Source organism: Lagopus muta, chromosome 26 (genome assembly GCF_023343835.1).
Source record: "Lagopus muta isolate bLagMut1 chromosome 26, bLagMut1 primary, whole genome shotgun sequence".
In the NCBI taxonomy this organism is placed as follows: Eukaryota; Metazoa; Chordata; class Aves; order Galliformes; family Phasianidae; genus Lagopus; species Lagopus muta.
In genome coordinates this window covers 4,273,886-4,287,639 of record NC_064458.1, presented here as the reverse complement: position 1 = coordinate 4,287,639, position 13,754 = coordinate 4,273,886, and the positions used below count along the sequence as shown (strand labels likewise).

Genomic DNA, 13,754 nt, shown 5'->3' with positions numbered 1-13,754 from the left:
TATGCTGCCAGTAATGGATGCAATGACTGAAATCTTTAACTTGCATTTATTATCAAAGTCATACTGTTTACATCTGTAATGTCAACAAGATGCCACAACTACAAAAAAAGATTGTGCACATTGCAGTTTCAATGCAAAAAACAGTAAAATGGAAATCCATTTGTTAAAAAAGTAATTAAAATTACTCCAGAAAGCAACTGAATCATTTTAACACCTTTACATCCATTCAAATTAAAATGGTTAACAAGAAAAATACAAATTCAAAAATCTGGTATCAGTGTTAAAAAAGCAACTACTTAAGCATTTCTATCAATTCGCACATCTATCTCCCTCCCACGGAGCTGAATCCCATTCATCATGCGGCAGGCTCTCTCAGCTACTTCTGGGGACTCGAATCTAACCACACCACATCCTTTCGATTTCCCATTCTCCATCTTGATATCAGCATACAGCACGTGACCTTCAAAAGAAAAGGGAGGTTCTCATTTAACCTAGAACGAACCACTTAACTATCAATTCACAGTGCTCTGCTCGAACCTCAGGAAGCCCACCTTCACAAACCACCACCACTTCGAGACTTAAAGCGACAGGACGGCCATTTTTTTAAAGGAGTGTTCTCAGTTTGGAAGCACGAATTAATTCAAACTTGTTCTGTCAATTCTCCCTCAAGCATGACGCATCAGAAGTAGATGAACGGAGCAAAGCTAATGAGCCCTGCCCAACTTGCAAATACGTTAATTCGTATCGCAGCTGATGAGGGCTGGCACTTGGCAAGCAGTGAATATTAGGGAACAAGGTGAGGGGACAGTAGCTACTGCCAAGAGAAATTCCCAGAAGCAGAACAGCCCACATCCAACAACATTTAGCAATCCTTTTGGCTACTTGATTTGTTTCTCTTTTATTGCTACTATTATTAATTTCTGAACATCTTTTTAAGGACAGTTTCCCCAAACAAACTATGTTCACTCGAACATAAAACATCTGTACCAATACTTTCCATTAGTCACTGGCTTTTTGCTATAGAAATGAACCTCATAATTAATCCTGGATTTCCACACCCATTTCTTTCTCTAACCACACAGAGGCTATCCACAAGGTAAGCCATGATATAGAGAGGAGCCTAAACTGAGTAGCAAGCTGAGAGAGAGCAGGCACTGACTGGATTATCAACTGGCCAGCAACAACATTTCTTCTGAACACTGTAGGACTCTCCTGGGCAAAACACCTGTCAACCCTGAGATTTAGTACTTCCAGGTCTGAGTGAAATTTTAGTTAAGGTATTGGTGCCTATGACAGAAGAGTAGTTCCTGTCTCACACAGCTATCAGCAGAGATCGCCAGTGATATAATTTGTAACTTACCACATTCATTAAATTTATCTTTCAGCATTTTCCATGTAAAATCAAAGGGCAGCTGTGAAAAAGAGAAGAACAATTACTGAAGATCTGTTAAATGACCTGTGAGTACTGCAAGCTCTTCAAAAGCTTTCCATCCCAGGGCAGCCACACTTCAACGTGTTTATTTACAGATGCAGAAAGCTGTTCTCCTGCTAAGGAAATAGCTCTCACTCACAACGGTCTCCCTCATTCCACCTCTGGCAGCATCCAATATTAAATACTGTAACGGAAGTCAACAGAACACAGATGAGATCAACACAGATAGGAAGAAGGCTACTCACATTTCTCACAAATATCTGACAAGCTTTTCTGGCCACCCCAGCTGCAGGTCCTCCAGTTCCTCCAAGGGAGCCTGCAAAATTGCCTGCAAAGTTTCCACGTTCCATTTCCATTGTTCTTTCAAAATTGCTTCCCATTGCAAGTCCCATGCGATCTATGCCTGCTCCCATGCCCTGCCCCATAGCAGGACCCATTCTTTCCATATTAGTGGCTCCAATGCGCTCCAAGCCCATTCTCTCCATGCTAGCAGCACCCATACGATCTATTCCTATTCTTTCCATAGGAGTGGCACCTATGCGATCCAAACCAGCAGGCATTCTCTCTATGACCTGACCCATTCCAGTTCCCATTCCAGCAGGGACCATACGCTCCATCCCTATACCCATTCTATCCATGCCAGAGCCCATACGTTCCACGCCTGATCCCATTCTATCCATAGTGGTACCAACACGATCAATGGCAGCACCCATTCTCTCAATACCAAAGCCTATTCCAGAACCCATTCTTTCTATGCCAGAACCCATTCTCTCAATAGCTGGTCCCATCCTCTCAATGTTAGGAGCAATGTGATCTATGCCCAGAGGGGCCATTCGGTCAATTCCAGAACCGATTCGATCCACATTGGAACTCATGCGATCCAAAACAAGACCCATCCTGTCTATTTCTGACCCTACTCTCTCCATCCCATGACCCATCCCAGAAGGTATTCTTTCTATTCCCGAGCCCATACGATCAATGCCAGGAGCCATCCTCTCAATCCCAGGAATGCTGGCATTTCCACCACCTGGAACAAAACAAACAAGTTACCAGTAGTCATACACGGACTAGCAAACTGAATCAGAAAATGACTTCACGATGTGCGCCTTGCTGTAGAATATGCAATAGTTATTTCAGACAGGAAGAATAACTGTCACTGATGATTCAGGTTACTGTGACTGCAACACGTTTTAGGAGATCACTAATCCTGCCAGACTGTGCTACAGCTGGGCAGAGAGCACTTTATCCCTAATGAATACTCTAATTTACACACACTATGTACAGTGAAAACCATCACACGCAGGAGGAGGAAAGTTTTAAGGCATATGCATACTGGGAGATCAGCTGGCAAAAGTTAGTATTTAAATTTCAGCTGGCAGCTGTCCTGTACAATACACTGGGGGGGAGAAAAAAAAGCAAACTCCACACAAGAATCCTGAAGTATGGCTTCATAAAGCACGCTCAGCCTTTTAGTGTGGAAAGTATGAAAAGGCTGTCTTATGCCATAAAACAGAAGCAAGAATACATTATCTAGATCTGCTACATAAAATTCCTTGGTTGAGTTGTCCTGACTAACGTACGGAGTCTTCTAGTTCCAGCAGTACAAGTTTGGTCTCCTCTCCCTTAGGAGGAGTTCCTATTGTACAAACCACCTCATCCACTGAGTTTAACTTCAGCACTTCAGGAACAAAACTCAAACAAACAAACAAAGCAAAGAAACAAGAAAACCTTGAGTTTGATTTGAGGAGAAGCAGCCTTGAAGAAGCTATCTACTTAAATACTCTAAGTATATTTAGTGAAGAGAAGCAAGACTCTGGCTTCTGCATTTTTTTCAGTAGTATCTTAAATAAGAAAGAATGGGTTTGACTTGTGTGACATTTATTATTTCTTTAAGAAATATATATTGAAGTTTCTTGGGAAGACAGCAGCAATCATACAGCATTTCTTTCAGCTGAAAGACAGAAGTGTTCTTCATTTAGCTTTAGAGACTGAAAAAGCACTAACCCCACGCTGTTAGAGACAAGTCCTGGTTACTCAAGTGCTATCATTCAGTCATTAAGCTTTTTTTAATCACTTTGATAAAAAGATCTCCATTCTTTACATTAAAGATCTAATTTCATAGAGATGTCTCAGTTCTATCAGCAATTCTGCACTACGTTTCACTGTGCGCCGGGTGATTCTGTGATTCTGTTACACCACATTTTTCTTATCTACTGGGTAGACTGCAGGCTGCATTATAAGCTTAGGTCTCACATCAGTCAGAACTCTGCCACACACAAGGCAATTTAACACAAAAAGTCACTAAGTAGCATGTAAGACCATCAAACGTTCTCTGTTCCATTTGAAATCCCATTACAAAACTCACAGATTACTACTGTCACATTATGTCTGATAAAAAAAATGAAGTATCAGAGCAGCTACCTACAAAATATGGTCTTTTTTTGTTACAGAAAAAGCACTATTTTCATGCACAGTTCACGTATTTCCAGGAGAAAGCACACGTACTTAGCTTTGCATACTGACCTATTCCTCTCTCCAAGGTCTCTCCAAAACTACGAGACATTCCCATTTCATTTCTTCCAAATTCTCTCTCAAATCCTCCACCCATGGCACGATCCATCTCTGTAAAGATCAAGTTTGATTATTTTCTTCGGGGCACCCAAATAACTTCTGACTGAAGATTTTAATGCAGGCATGATTTTTAAAGGTTAACAGCAAGGCAAACCCCTACTGTGTCCGCCTCATTATTTTGTCTTGTCTTTCCAAGACAAAAACAACACAAATGCAGACTTAAAACTCTTAAATGCAGACAAGGCAGATGCTTTGCTCTAGAAGACACTTTCTGGTTAATACAGACAGAACACAGTTCATCTTGTTCAAGGAAACCTCAGCAGTCTTTTTTTGTAGTTCAGAGGCAACAAGGGCCTTGCAGACACTGCATCACGTGTAAATCTTAAGTTCTTCCAATAAAAGCTGGGAAGAGGAAAATAACTAGCCTCCATTGCTACAGTTTCAGAAAACAGAAGGACTTCTGTCAAACTCAGGAGCGTGGTCAGTGATAATGGTAAGTAATAGATAACCCAGTGCCTACCACTCATTCTGCCCATGTTCATTCCAGCTGGAAAGCGACCAATGTTTTCCATGCCACCAAAAGGACCTTCCATTCCTAAAAGAAAGTATTTTCCAGGGATTCTTTAGCAATGCATTTCAACTTAACACCACATCTCCCCAAAATGAGCTTTTCACAGATCATTTTCACAGGCATCAAGACAACTCTGTATGACAGATCCACAAAACTCAGTCAGAATTTGGTCACACTTTATTTCCTAAGCCAATGTCAGGCTTAAGAACATCCAAACCAAGCTCATGTTTTCTCTGAGGTTTTATCCCTTCTTTATACGCCTACAGAAGTTGCTTTTAATACCCAAAAATGAACAAGTCTGTACTAAATGGGTGATTATTTCACAGAGAACACAAATGCCTGATAGTTATATGTGGCTAAGTTTACATGGCTTTCCAAAAACCCAAGCTATATATATTTCAAAAAACACAGCTTACCTCCCATTTTATTCATTCCAAAGCCCATGCCTTCCATTCCCATTCCTCAAAATAAAAGAGAAAGCTTTATATAGCAGATGTAATTTTACAAAGCTTCAGCCATCAGACTGGCTGCAGAAATACAGATCATACATTGCATCCACTCTTTCAGCTGAACATTACATGTGATAGCTCTGAGTAGATCGAAACATTCCTTCTCAACAAATAAAAGCAGTAAGTGGAAAAAAAAACCCCATAGGCATCTGAAAGCTGAATGTGTGCTACTTTTTAGGTGGCTCTTTAAAACTTTTTCTGTTTAAACATACCCTAAACAAAGATTTGCAGGCCCACTAACGAGTATTAAGAGTAACAGATGGTTTTAAAAGTTTAATGTATATTTGCAGTGTCTGCTGCTCATGCTCAAGAGTCAGAAAATGAGAGCTGTGCCTTGACCATGATTAAAAAATAAAAATGGAGCTATCTGTTAAATTCAGGTTTCCATTATCAAGCTCATTACTTAGCTCAATAAAATTTCACTTGGCTTTAACACTCCTAATACACTTCAACTCTTTTTGTGGGCAAAACAAAACTATCTACCCTCTACACAGCTTAAAGCTCTCATGAAACAAAGCATAGGAGTAATCTTCTTACCTCCAGGTCCCATGTTGCCCATTCCCATGCCTTTGTTTAAATGATTTGCATCAATAGGTTGACCTCCAGGTCCTAATCCCATGCCAATACCACCAAGACCATCTGAAGAAAATATTCAGATATCAAAAAAGCCTTGTTTCCATAATTTGACAAAACAGCAAGTTTTATTCTTAAGTAATTTACTTCCATTCTCCAAAAAAAAAAAAAAAAATCTTGCTGTGTTCCCACTTTGGGGTACATAGTTAATGCATGAAAGTGTAAATCCAGAGCAGATGTGTCTCAAAGCAGACTGAAATCTAACCTCAATTATTCTTTCTCATCATCCAGTTTTATCTCACTTCTGAGAAAAGTTGTTTTTCTGTTTGACTGGTTTTAAGCTGACTCCTGAAAAATAACTGGCTAGAACACTGCTTATTTTGTGCAACTCCTCAATCTGAGAATAGAGTGGGCAATTTAGTAGAAGCAACTTCTATCCTTTTCACAATAACACCTTTGATTAACAAATGGCTTATTTCTGTCTTTGCCAAGGTTCTGCCCTTGCAGGTAAGAATTTAAATGACCACAAGGTTCCACCTATCATTATGACAGCCACCTATACAATTCAGAGCACACAGCCAGCCTCTTCCCTACAGAAATGAAGAACATCATTCCCAGACACAGTATTTAAATTTTCCTGTACCCAAGTCAATTATGGATTCCCCAGCCCCAAAATAAAATAAAATTATAAAAACCAAACCATCTCATTTTCCTCATCGTTAATCAGGAAGAAAAAGTTCTTTTAATGCATTTGACCCAAGTAACAGCTCAATGGTATTCTCTGCCTATGAGAATACAACTTCCTTGTTTAGATCTCAACATAATGTTCTTAGGAAGTGTTAAATTTTGCTTTCAAGCACCATGAGATAGCATTCTTCCCCCCTCCCATAACCTCCCCTTCCAAATTAAAGGCCAAGAAATATGTTTCCATAATCAGCTTTTCCACTTAACACAAAGGTAATTAAACTAGAAACCAACGACTTTCTCTTGATTAGATATATTGTTACAGAAAGTCAAGGCAGCAAAAAAAAAAAAAATAATAATTAAAAAAAAAAAGGAAAGAAAAGAGAGAAACAACCAAAGCAACTCGGATGATAGTGCTACTGAACAAAGCTCTGGCAAATACGCAGATAACTGAACTAAGGGATGGATCAAGGAATGCTAAAGCATGCCAGGGAGCAGCACACAACATAATTTGTTTCCAGGAATAAGAAAACTTCACATGGCTGAATTAACAGAACTACTTTACGGTTTAGAACAGTCAGCCAAACTTGACATTTTTCACTGTATTTAAGCAAATTAAGTTTCAGCTGTAAAATAGTGGGGTTTTTCCTCACCTCCACACTTCTCCCTTTCAAACCAGTCTCCTTCTGTTCAGTGTTTCATTATATTATCACTGTTCAATTCTGTTCAATGTTTCATTATATTATCACAGAATAGTTGAGGTCGCAAGGGACCTCTGCAGATTCTCCATCCCAAAGGCCCCAGATGATCTAGAGCCAGCTGCCCTGAACCACTTATCATTATCTTAAAGGATGGAGACTCCCCAGGCTCTCAGGGTAACTTGTTGTTTCAGTACTCAGCCACCCTCACAGAAACATTTCCTTATGTTTAGATGCCTTGTCCCATCACTGGGCATCACTGGAAAGAGCCTGGCTTTATCTTCTTTGCACCCTCCCTTCAGGATTGATAAAGTGGTATAAAATTCCACTGAGAAACCTGAAAAGACCTGGGAGATTCTCAGGTCCTCATCTCAGCCCTTTAAACTGAAGGAAAAAATGCAAGATATCTAGAACATCCAAGCACACAAAAAAGTGCACACATGTCTATTAGCTGATTATGTTTCCTTTAAACCCTGCTTTTAGTAGGGCTTTTGAATTACACTCGAGACACCTGGAAACTCTGAGTACATTAATGGAATACTGTTTTTAGGATAAACTTTAAGCTACTAAGAACTGAAGGAAGTACCCAAAAAGAGACAAGGCTGATGAACTCATTTACTGTTTTATCCTTTGATATTACTAAAATCATTTGAATTCCAGTTTTCAGAAGTCTGAACCATTTTCACTAGGGCTGGGTTTAAACAGCTGGGTAGTAGTAGAAGTTATAGTTATCTATTATTTAAATTCTATTTATTAATCTCTTCCTGCCCGCATATAGCAGGCCACAGAAGCAGTACCTCTCAAGCCTAAGATTCAAACACCTGCAGACTCAGTAATATGCATAACCCAGGAATATAAAGGAAATCTCTCTAAATGCAATCCTGAAGGCAAAGTGCTTTCAAATTCAGTCTCATCTTGCATGTGTTTAAGTTGCTGTGAAGCAAATTAAAAAGCATAACAGAACATATTCAGTCTCGGAGGAGAAACTTACGAGGAAGTTGTTGGGGTCGTTCTGGAGGAAAGAAGTCTCCTTTGGGAAAGGCTCGTTCATCCTAAAAATAATTCAATACATTAAGCTGGTACATGACCCTGGCCTGCCTTCTTGCTAGAATTATTTCTTGCCCCCGTCTAATTACAGAAACTTAAAGCAATCCTTATTGTATTTACCATCATCTTCTAGAAAAATAATTAAATATCACAGAATCACAGAATTGTAGGGGTTGGAAGGGACCTCCAGAGATCATCGAGTCCAAGCCCCCTGCCAAAGCAGGTTCCCTACAGTAGGTCGCACAGGTAGGCGTCCAGGCAGGTCTTGAACATCTCCAGAGAAGGAGACTCCACCACCTCCCTGGGCAAATATAACCTTCCCCAGTTATGTGACTTGGTATCACAAGGCATTAGGCCAAGTTTTTCCAACAGAACGTGCATTTCTTCCAGTACTTCAACTCAAAAGCTACAACTGAGATGCAAAGCACAGGGCTGTGTTTGTCATAACATGCTGTTTACTTCTGTCACACCAATCTGGAAGTCACACATCACCAAAAAAAAAGGTCACAAGCACTGTGTCAGTTCAAAAAGCAGTAGGAATTTGAACATACTTACCATTTTTACATGCATTGGTCTGTCAAACAGCAGCTGCCCATTAAACATTGCTTTTGTTTCATTAAGGATTATCTTGCAAGCATTAAAACCACAAAGAAAAAAATTGAAAAAAATTGAAATGCTATCTGATGCAGAGTTCAAAAGAAACCGCAGAACAAAAGAACTCCACGCCCCCAGCTCAGTTTTTACAGACTATCATTAGTTATTATTCAGACTATTATTAGTCATTATTCAGACAACGAAAAATCCTTCTGCTTTTTCCAAAACTAAAAACCTTCCAAAGCTTACTAATGAAATTAAAATGCAAGTTAAAAAGCAGTCCTGTGATTAAGAATAAATTAAGACACCCCTTAAGACGTGTCTCAAAACCAGTGTTAGAACATCACACTGGAAGCTTTAGTTATTTCAAACAGGAGAAAACATGCAGACCTTCCCACGACTTTCAAATCAGCAACTACACGAATGTCACAGGATTCCCTAACGTTAATATTTTAAGCTTCAGCTTACCCTGACAAGGCTTAACTTTTTATATTTTGTGTGTGTTCGTGTGCGTGGACTGCTATGCAGCAAATCACAGCTTGGACAGAGTAAGGATATGGATGACAACAGAACAAACCAGGTCAAGCCTGTCACATTGCAGGTGGATCTGTTACATTCCTCCCTTACCGCCATTGCAGTAATGTAAGACAAACCCTTTCTAATAAATTGCACTTTATTACCAGTTGTGACCTAGAGACAAGAATTTACTAACAGGGCTACAAAATTCATACATCCACCCTTGTTAATCATTCTGAGCAAGTCAGAAAAGTTCTTTCAAGACGTATTTTTCTTTTTCCCCCCCCCAGTTTTCCTTACATTTTCCACCCACTGTAATGGCTTCACTTACTGCAATAAAGATTCTTAACTACAGTAGCATAATTTACATTTTATCCTGCTTTGCAGCAAACCTACTTAGTATTTACCATTACTACTATTTAAGGATACATATAGCCTGAACAGCCTCTATGGCTTGTTCAAAAGTGACAGTGCCAATTCCACGACTTTTGCCATCTTTATCTTCTAAAATGTCTGCTCGAACCACAGCACCAGCCATGCTGAAGACTTCTTTCAGTTTCTTCCAACCAACCTTGTAATCCAACTGGAAGACAAGTGATATTAAAAGCATGAGAAAGCTTTCCAACAAAAGAATACCTTCAGTGCTCTCACTTTCATTTCTCAGTATCTGCAATAAGAATAAGCAGTGTTCAGATAGATGGGATGAAATGTAAATAACAGGATGCCAGAGAATGCTCCAGAACCTCATGCATTACTCAACACCCTAATATGTAGGAAACAGCAACCTTACTTTACTCAGACAGAGAATCACTGAATAATCAGGTTTGAATAGGGACTTCCAGAAGTCGCTACTCTTAACTCACTGCTGAAAACAGCTCTAATTAGTTCGGGTCGTGCGGGGCCACGTTCAGCTCAGCTGTGAGCACTATGAAGCGCACACGACTGACAATCTCTCCAGACAAGCCCTCCAGTATTTCATCAACTTCAAGGTAAAAAAATCCCAGTATGTAAACAGAAGCACCCATCTTCCAACTCACATACCCTACAAAGAGCTTGGTTCTGTTTTCTGTGTCCCTTGATCAGAGACCTGGAGACAGCAATCAGGTATTCCTTGAGCTTTCTTCCTTTAAAGCTGAACAAACCCAGATCCTTCAGACTTTCCACGAGTTCACATTCTCTAGCCTCCATCTAGCTCAATGTCTCTCCACTGCCTCTCCATCAAATAAGCTGCATTTTCCTCTGCTGATCGTGGTTAGTTTTAGTATTTGAAAACACTGCATACTCTAAAGAATCAGGGAAGTACAATGAGGAAAAAAAATTTTTTATACTACATCCATGACAGCTTTCCCAGCTCTCATTTTTCATTCACAGGAAGCACTAAAAGCTCACTATCCACTCAGCAGGTGTTCCAAGTAAGATCAGTCACAACAGTTACTACTCATTTTTACTGGGACAGAGAAACTCTACAACTTTTCCTTTAATTTACCAGATTGAACCCAGGTTTTCTCTTCACAGAGCATATAAAACACTTACATTTGCAACAAAGACAGTGCTTCCAAGCCTCCCTGCCTGTAAAGCATGAATGATCTCATTGGGTATGTTGGGATTGTTGAGTATACTAGGTGGGATATTGATCATTCCAGGGCCACCAGGGCCTGGGCCAATACCCATTCCACCAGCTGCCATGACCTTCTGCATTGCTCTCCTGGCGTGCTCGCCATCAGGATCCTGCAAGACACAGAAACAACAAATTAAGTTTGCCACGATTCCAATAAATGCACAGGGTCTTAGTAGCATGGCCACAAGTCAAAAGAAGAGACTTTTTATATGGGTCTATCAGGTCCCTGTAGATCTACGGGGAATCACATTGCTATATTTTTATTATCATCTTACTTTTTAAAACCAAAGTATGAGGCCCCTTCAAGTTAGCAAGTTACTCACACGTTTCCCTTCATTTTGAAGGTACCTTTTATTATTTAACACCCACAACAAACCTCAGCCACATTTGTTCTGAAGACAAAATGACAATTCAAAGGTTTTAGAAGAGAAACTGCTATTAACCTTTGGCATTTTGAAAATACAACAACTCATTAATCTTGCAATTACACTTCACAAGACAAGACACACTGTGTAAAATCTCAAAGATTCCTTTGGGCAGCTCCTATACCTCAACGCCCCAAGTTTCCAAATCGAAAAAATAGTTGGGGTGTATCATTATATTACTGTGAGATCTCACATTTTAGGATATTCTTAAAAGCACAGGACGAAGACTTTTAGCAAGGACATAAAATTATTGTAACTTCACACTGAAAGTGAGAACCTTCACAACACGTGGTAAACTGATGTTGCTTAAATCAGAAATGTCAAATTGTGTTCAGCGAGCAAGTGAAAAAAATCAAAATTCATTCCATTAGTCAGAAACAGATGTTAAGAATAAAAGTTATTTCAATCAAAAAAATATCTTTATCTGAATTTTAAGAAGAAACAACAGCACATTTGTGAAATTGAGGAATGGAGGAATTACACCTTTCTTGATTAATCCAGCAACATCTACTTCAATCAGTCATTCACTTGAAGGCTTTCATGCTTTCCAGCAATGAAACAGCCAACACAGATGTATGTGCTGGACAGTTGGCAAAACTTATGCTAACATTTGTCTACAATAATTTAACTCCTTTCACACAGTCAGAACCCCTGGCTTGGAGAAGTGGTGCTGAACCCCTTACAACTGAAGCATGCTTCTTCACCCATTTCAGCTATCACGTCTGCTCTGTTGGTGCCATTTAAGCAGAAATATTCCAGTACGGCAATCGCTTTATGAAGACTCGGTCAAATCACAACTACTTCTTTCCAAGGTCTGATGCCAACTGGGCAATGCGACTTTCAGTTCTAAATATAACAGTGTATAACAGGAAAACTGATCGCACACAGCCCCACTTCAATACCTTTTTCTCCCAAGAGCCCCTCTGAAAAGAAAAGTCAGTGCTTGGTAAGTTTCAGGTAGAACCACTTTTCTAATGATCCATTTCTACTCTCACTTCCCTGAAAGGGCAGCAAGAGGTCACCAGCAGCAGATGATGGCTTGCAGCAAGACTCAAACCACTGCTCCTCAGAATGCATAAAATCATTTAAACAAGCTAGATTCTGAGAAGCGCTGCCACTTCCACACCGCATTCTTTTCCTCAAGTGCTTCTAAGAACACACATTGCTAAGAGTGGACTTTCTGCACACATTTCCCATCTTACACTCATTCAGGTGTTTTTTTCCCCAACCATTCGGGGTGGTACAGGCACAGCAGAACATGAAGCCTGCTTAGCCAAGAACAACTTGCTTACCCTACGGCCAAGAGTCACTGTTAACACTGAAGAAGTCTCTCTTGATTTTTGTTTAATTGGGCCTTTGATGTAGCTACAGGTTCTAAGCTGCTGGAACAGAAGTTTAAACTTGTCAATAAATAAGGATTAACTCATGGTACAGTTGAGCGTGTCACAGGGGTTGACGACAGCAAAGCCACTAGAATGGAAACAAATCTTCAGAGTATTTCAGAAACCAGCTTATTTTACGGAACTGTTTGCAGAACACATTTATCATGATGCAGAATTGAACAGAAAGCAGTCAAGAACAAACAACACTCATGCAAGTTGCTTTTTCAAGTCATATACCTGCATTACAGCTTGCTTTGCCCAAGTTCTGCCTTACTATCAGAAGCAACTATTTTTTTAAATCAAGTTTAGTCTAGGCAATCACATTCAAACTGAAGTTCACCAACACATGCTAGGGGAAAAGAAAATTCAGTATCTATTTCAAGGTCACGCTTTTGGTCAAAAATCATCAGCTGCAAATGAGTAAGCCATACTGCTGGACTGCAGAGCAACCCTCTGCCTTTTTCCACGGCGCTGAAAGAACAGATGTGAGTCTTACTTCTTTCACTTTCAACGGTCTTCCACCAAGACTATGCTTGTTCAAAACCTCTGCAGCCTTTTTCATGCTTTCTTCCATCTTGAATTCAACAACACTGTGAAGATACAAGACTTCTAAGAACACTGCTTGTATCTTAAGAGTTACCTCATTTCTTGCTAAAAATTCATAAGTGAACTTACGCGCATCCCTGATGATATCATTTCACAGACGAACAACAAGGAGAGGAGGGAAGAAAAAACAAAGTAAGTAAAAGCACAAAACACAAACAACATTTTTAAAACGTCAATTCACATTAGTTAACTCTAATAGAAAGAAAATGAATGTAATGTTACCCAATTCATTACTTGAATTCCTTGCATTGAATTAAGATATAATTGCTTATGCATTAAAAGGGTTAAGCTGTAGTTTCTGAAGTTGTAACAAGCAGAACTAAGTCCATGTTCTCCAAGAAAAATACCACACGCTCCACATCAACTGTTCTCTGCCATACAGCAAAATCCTGGCCATATTCTCTCACCCTAAATCCATATCCTTCAGGACAGTTAAATGAGCTCCTACTATTTCTTCCTGCAAGATATCTTCACTGGACTGAAGGACTTAAGTCAATTTCTAAACTTAAATGCATATTGCCTTCATAG

General features: G+C 39.6%; 1 protein-coding gene across 4 annotated transcripts; it reads right to left on the bottom strand.

Moving 5' to 3' along the window:
- Positions 1–27: 27 nt before the first annotated feature.
- On the bottom strand, positions 28–13,410 carry HNRNPM (heterogeneous nuclear ribonucleoprotein M). 4 transcript variants are annotated; one of them, XM_048927370.1, is made up of 14 exons: positions 13,296–13,410; positions 13,117–13,210; positions 12,531–12,617; positions 10,729–10,923; positions 9,625–9,778; positions 8,641–8,690; positions 8,030–8,090; positions 5,621–5,722; positions 4,991–5,035; positions 4,524–4,598; positions 3,956–4,054; positions 1,678–2,459; positions 1,361–1,412; positions 28–460 (listed from the first exon to the last, which is right to left on the bottom strand). In XM_048927370.1, the coding sequence occupies exons 2-14, from the start codon at positions 13,192–13,194 to the stop codon at positions 297–299; spliced, it is 1,944 nt and encodes a 647-aa protein (XP_048783327.1). In that variant the 5' UTR covers positions 13,195–13,210; positions 13,296–13,410; the 3' UTR covers positions 28–296. The 4 variants fall into 4 exon arrangements, with proteins under 4 accessions (XP_048783327.1, XP_048783329.1, XP_048783328.1 ...); XM_048927372.1 differs by lacking the exon at positions 5,621–5,722; XM_048927371.1 differs by lacking the exon at positions 12,531–12,617.
- Positions 13,411–13,754: the final 344 nt, after the last annotated feature.

What these genes read in the sequence shown, in the direction of transcription:
- HNRNPM (XM_048927370.1), bottom strand. Translation starts at nt 13,194, where the DNA reads ATGGAAGAAAGCATGAAAAAGGCTGCAGAGGTTTTGAACAAGCATAGT. An exon ending in GGGCAACATGGGACCTGGAG is followed by an intron (nt 5,036 to 5,620) that starts GTAAGAAGATTA and finishes TTTTATTTTGAG; the next exon opens with GAATGGGAATGGAAGGCATG. An exon ending in GAACATGGGCAGAATGAGTG is followed by an intron (nt 4,055 to 4,523) that starts GTAGGCACTGGG and finishes TGATCTTTACAG; the next exon opens with AGATGGATCGTGCCATGGGT.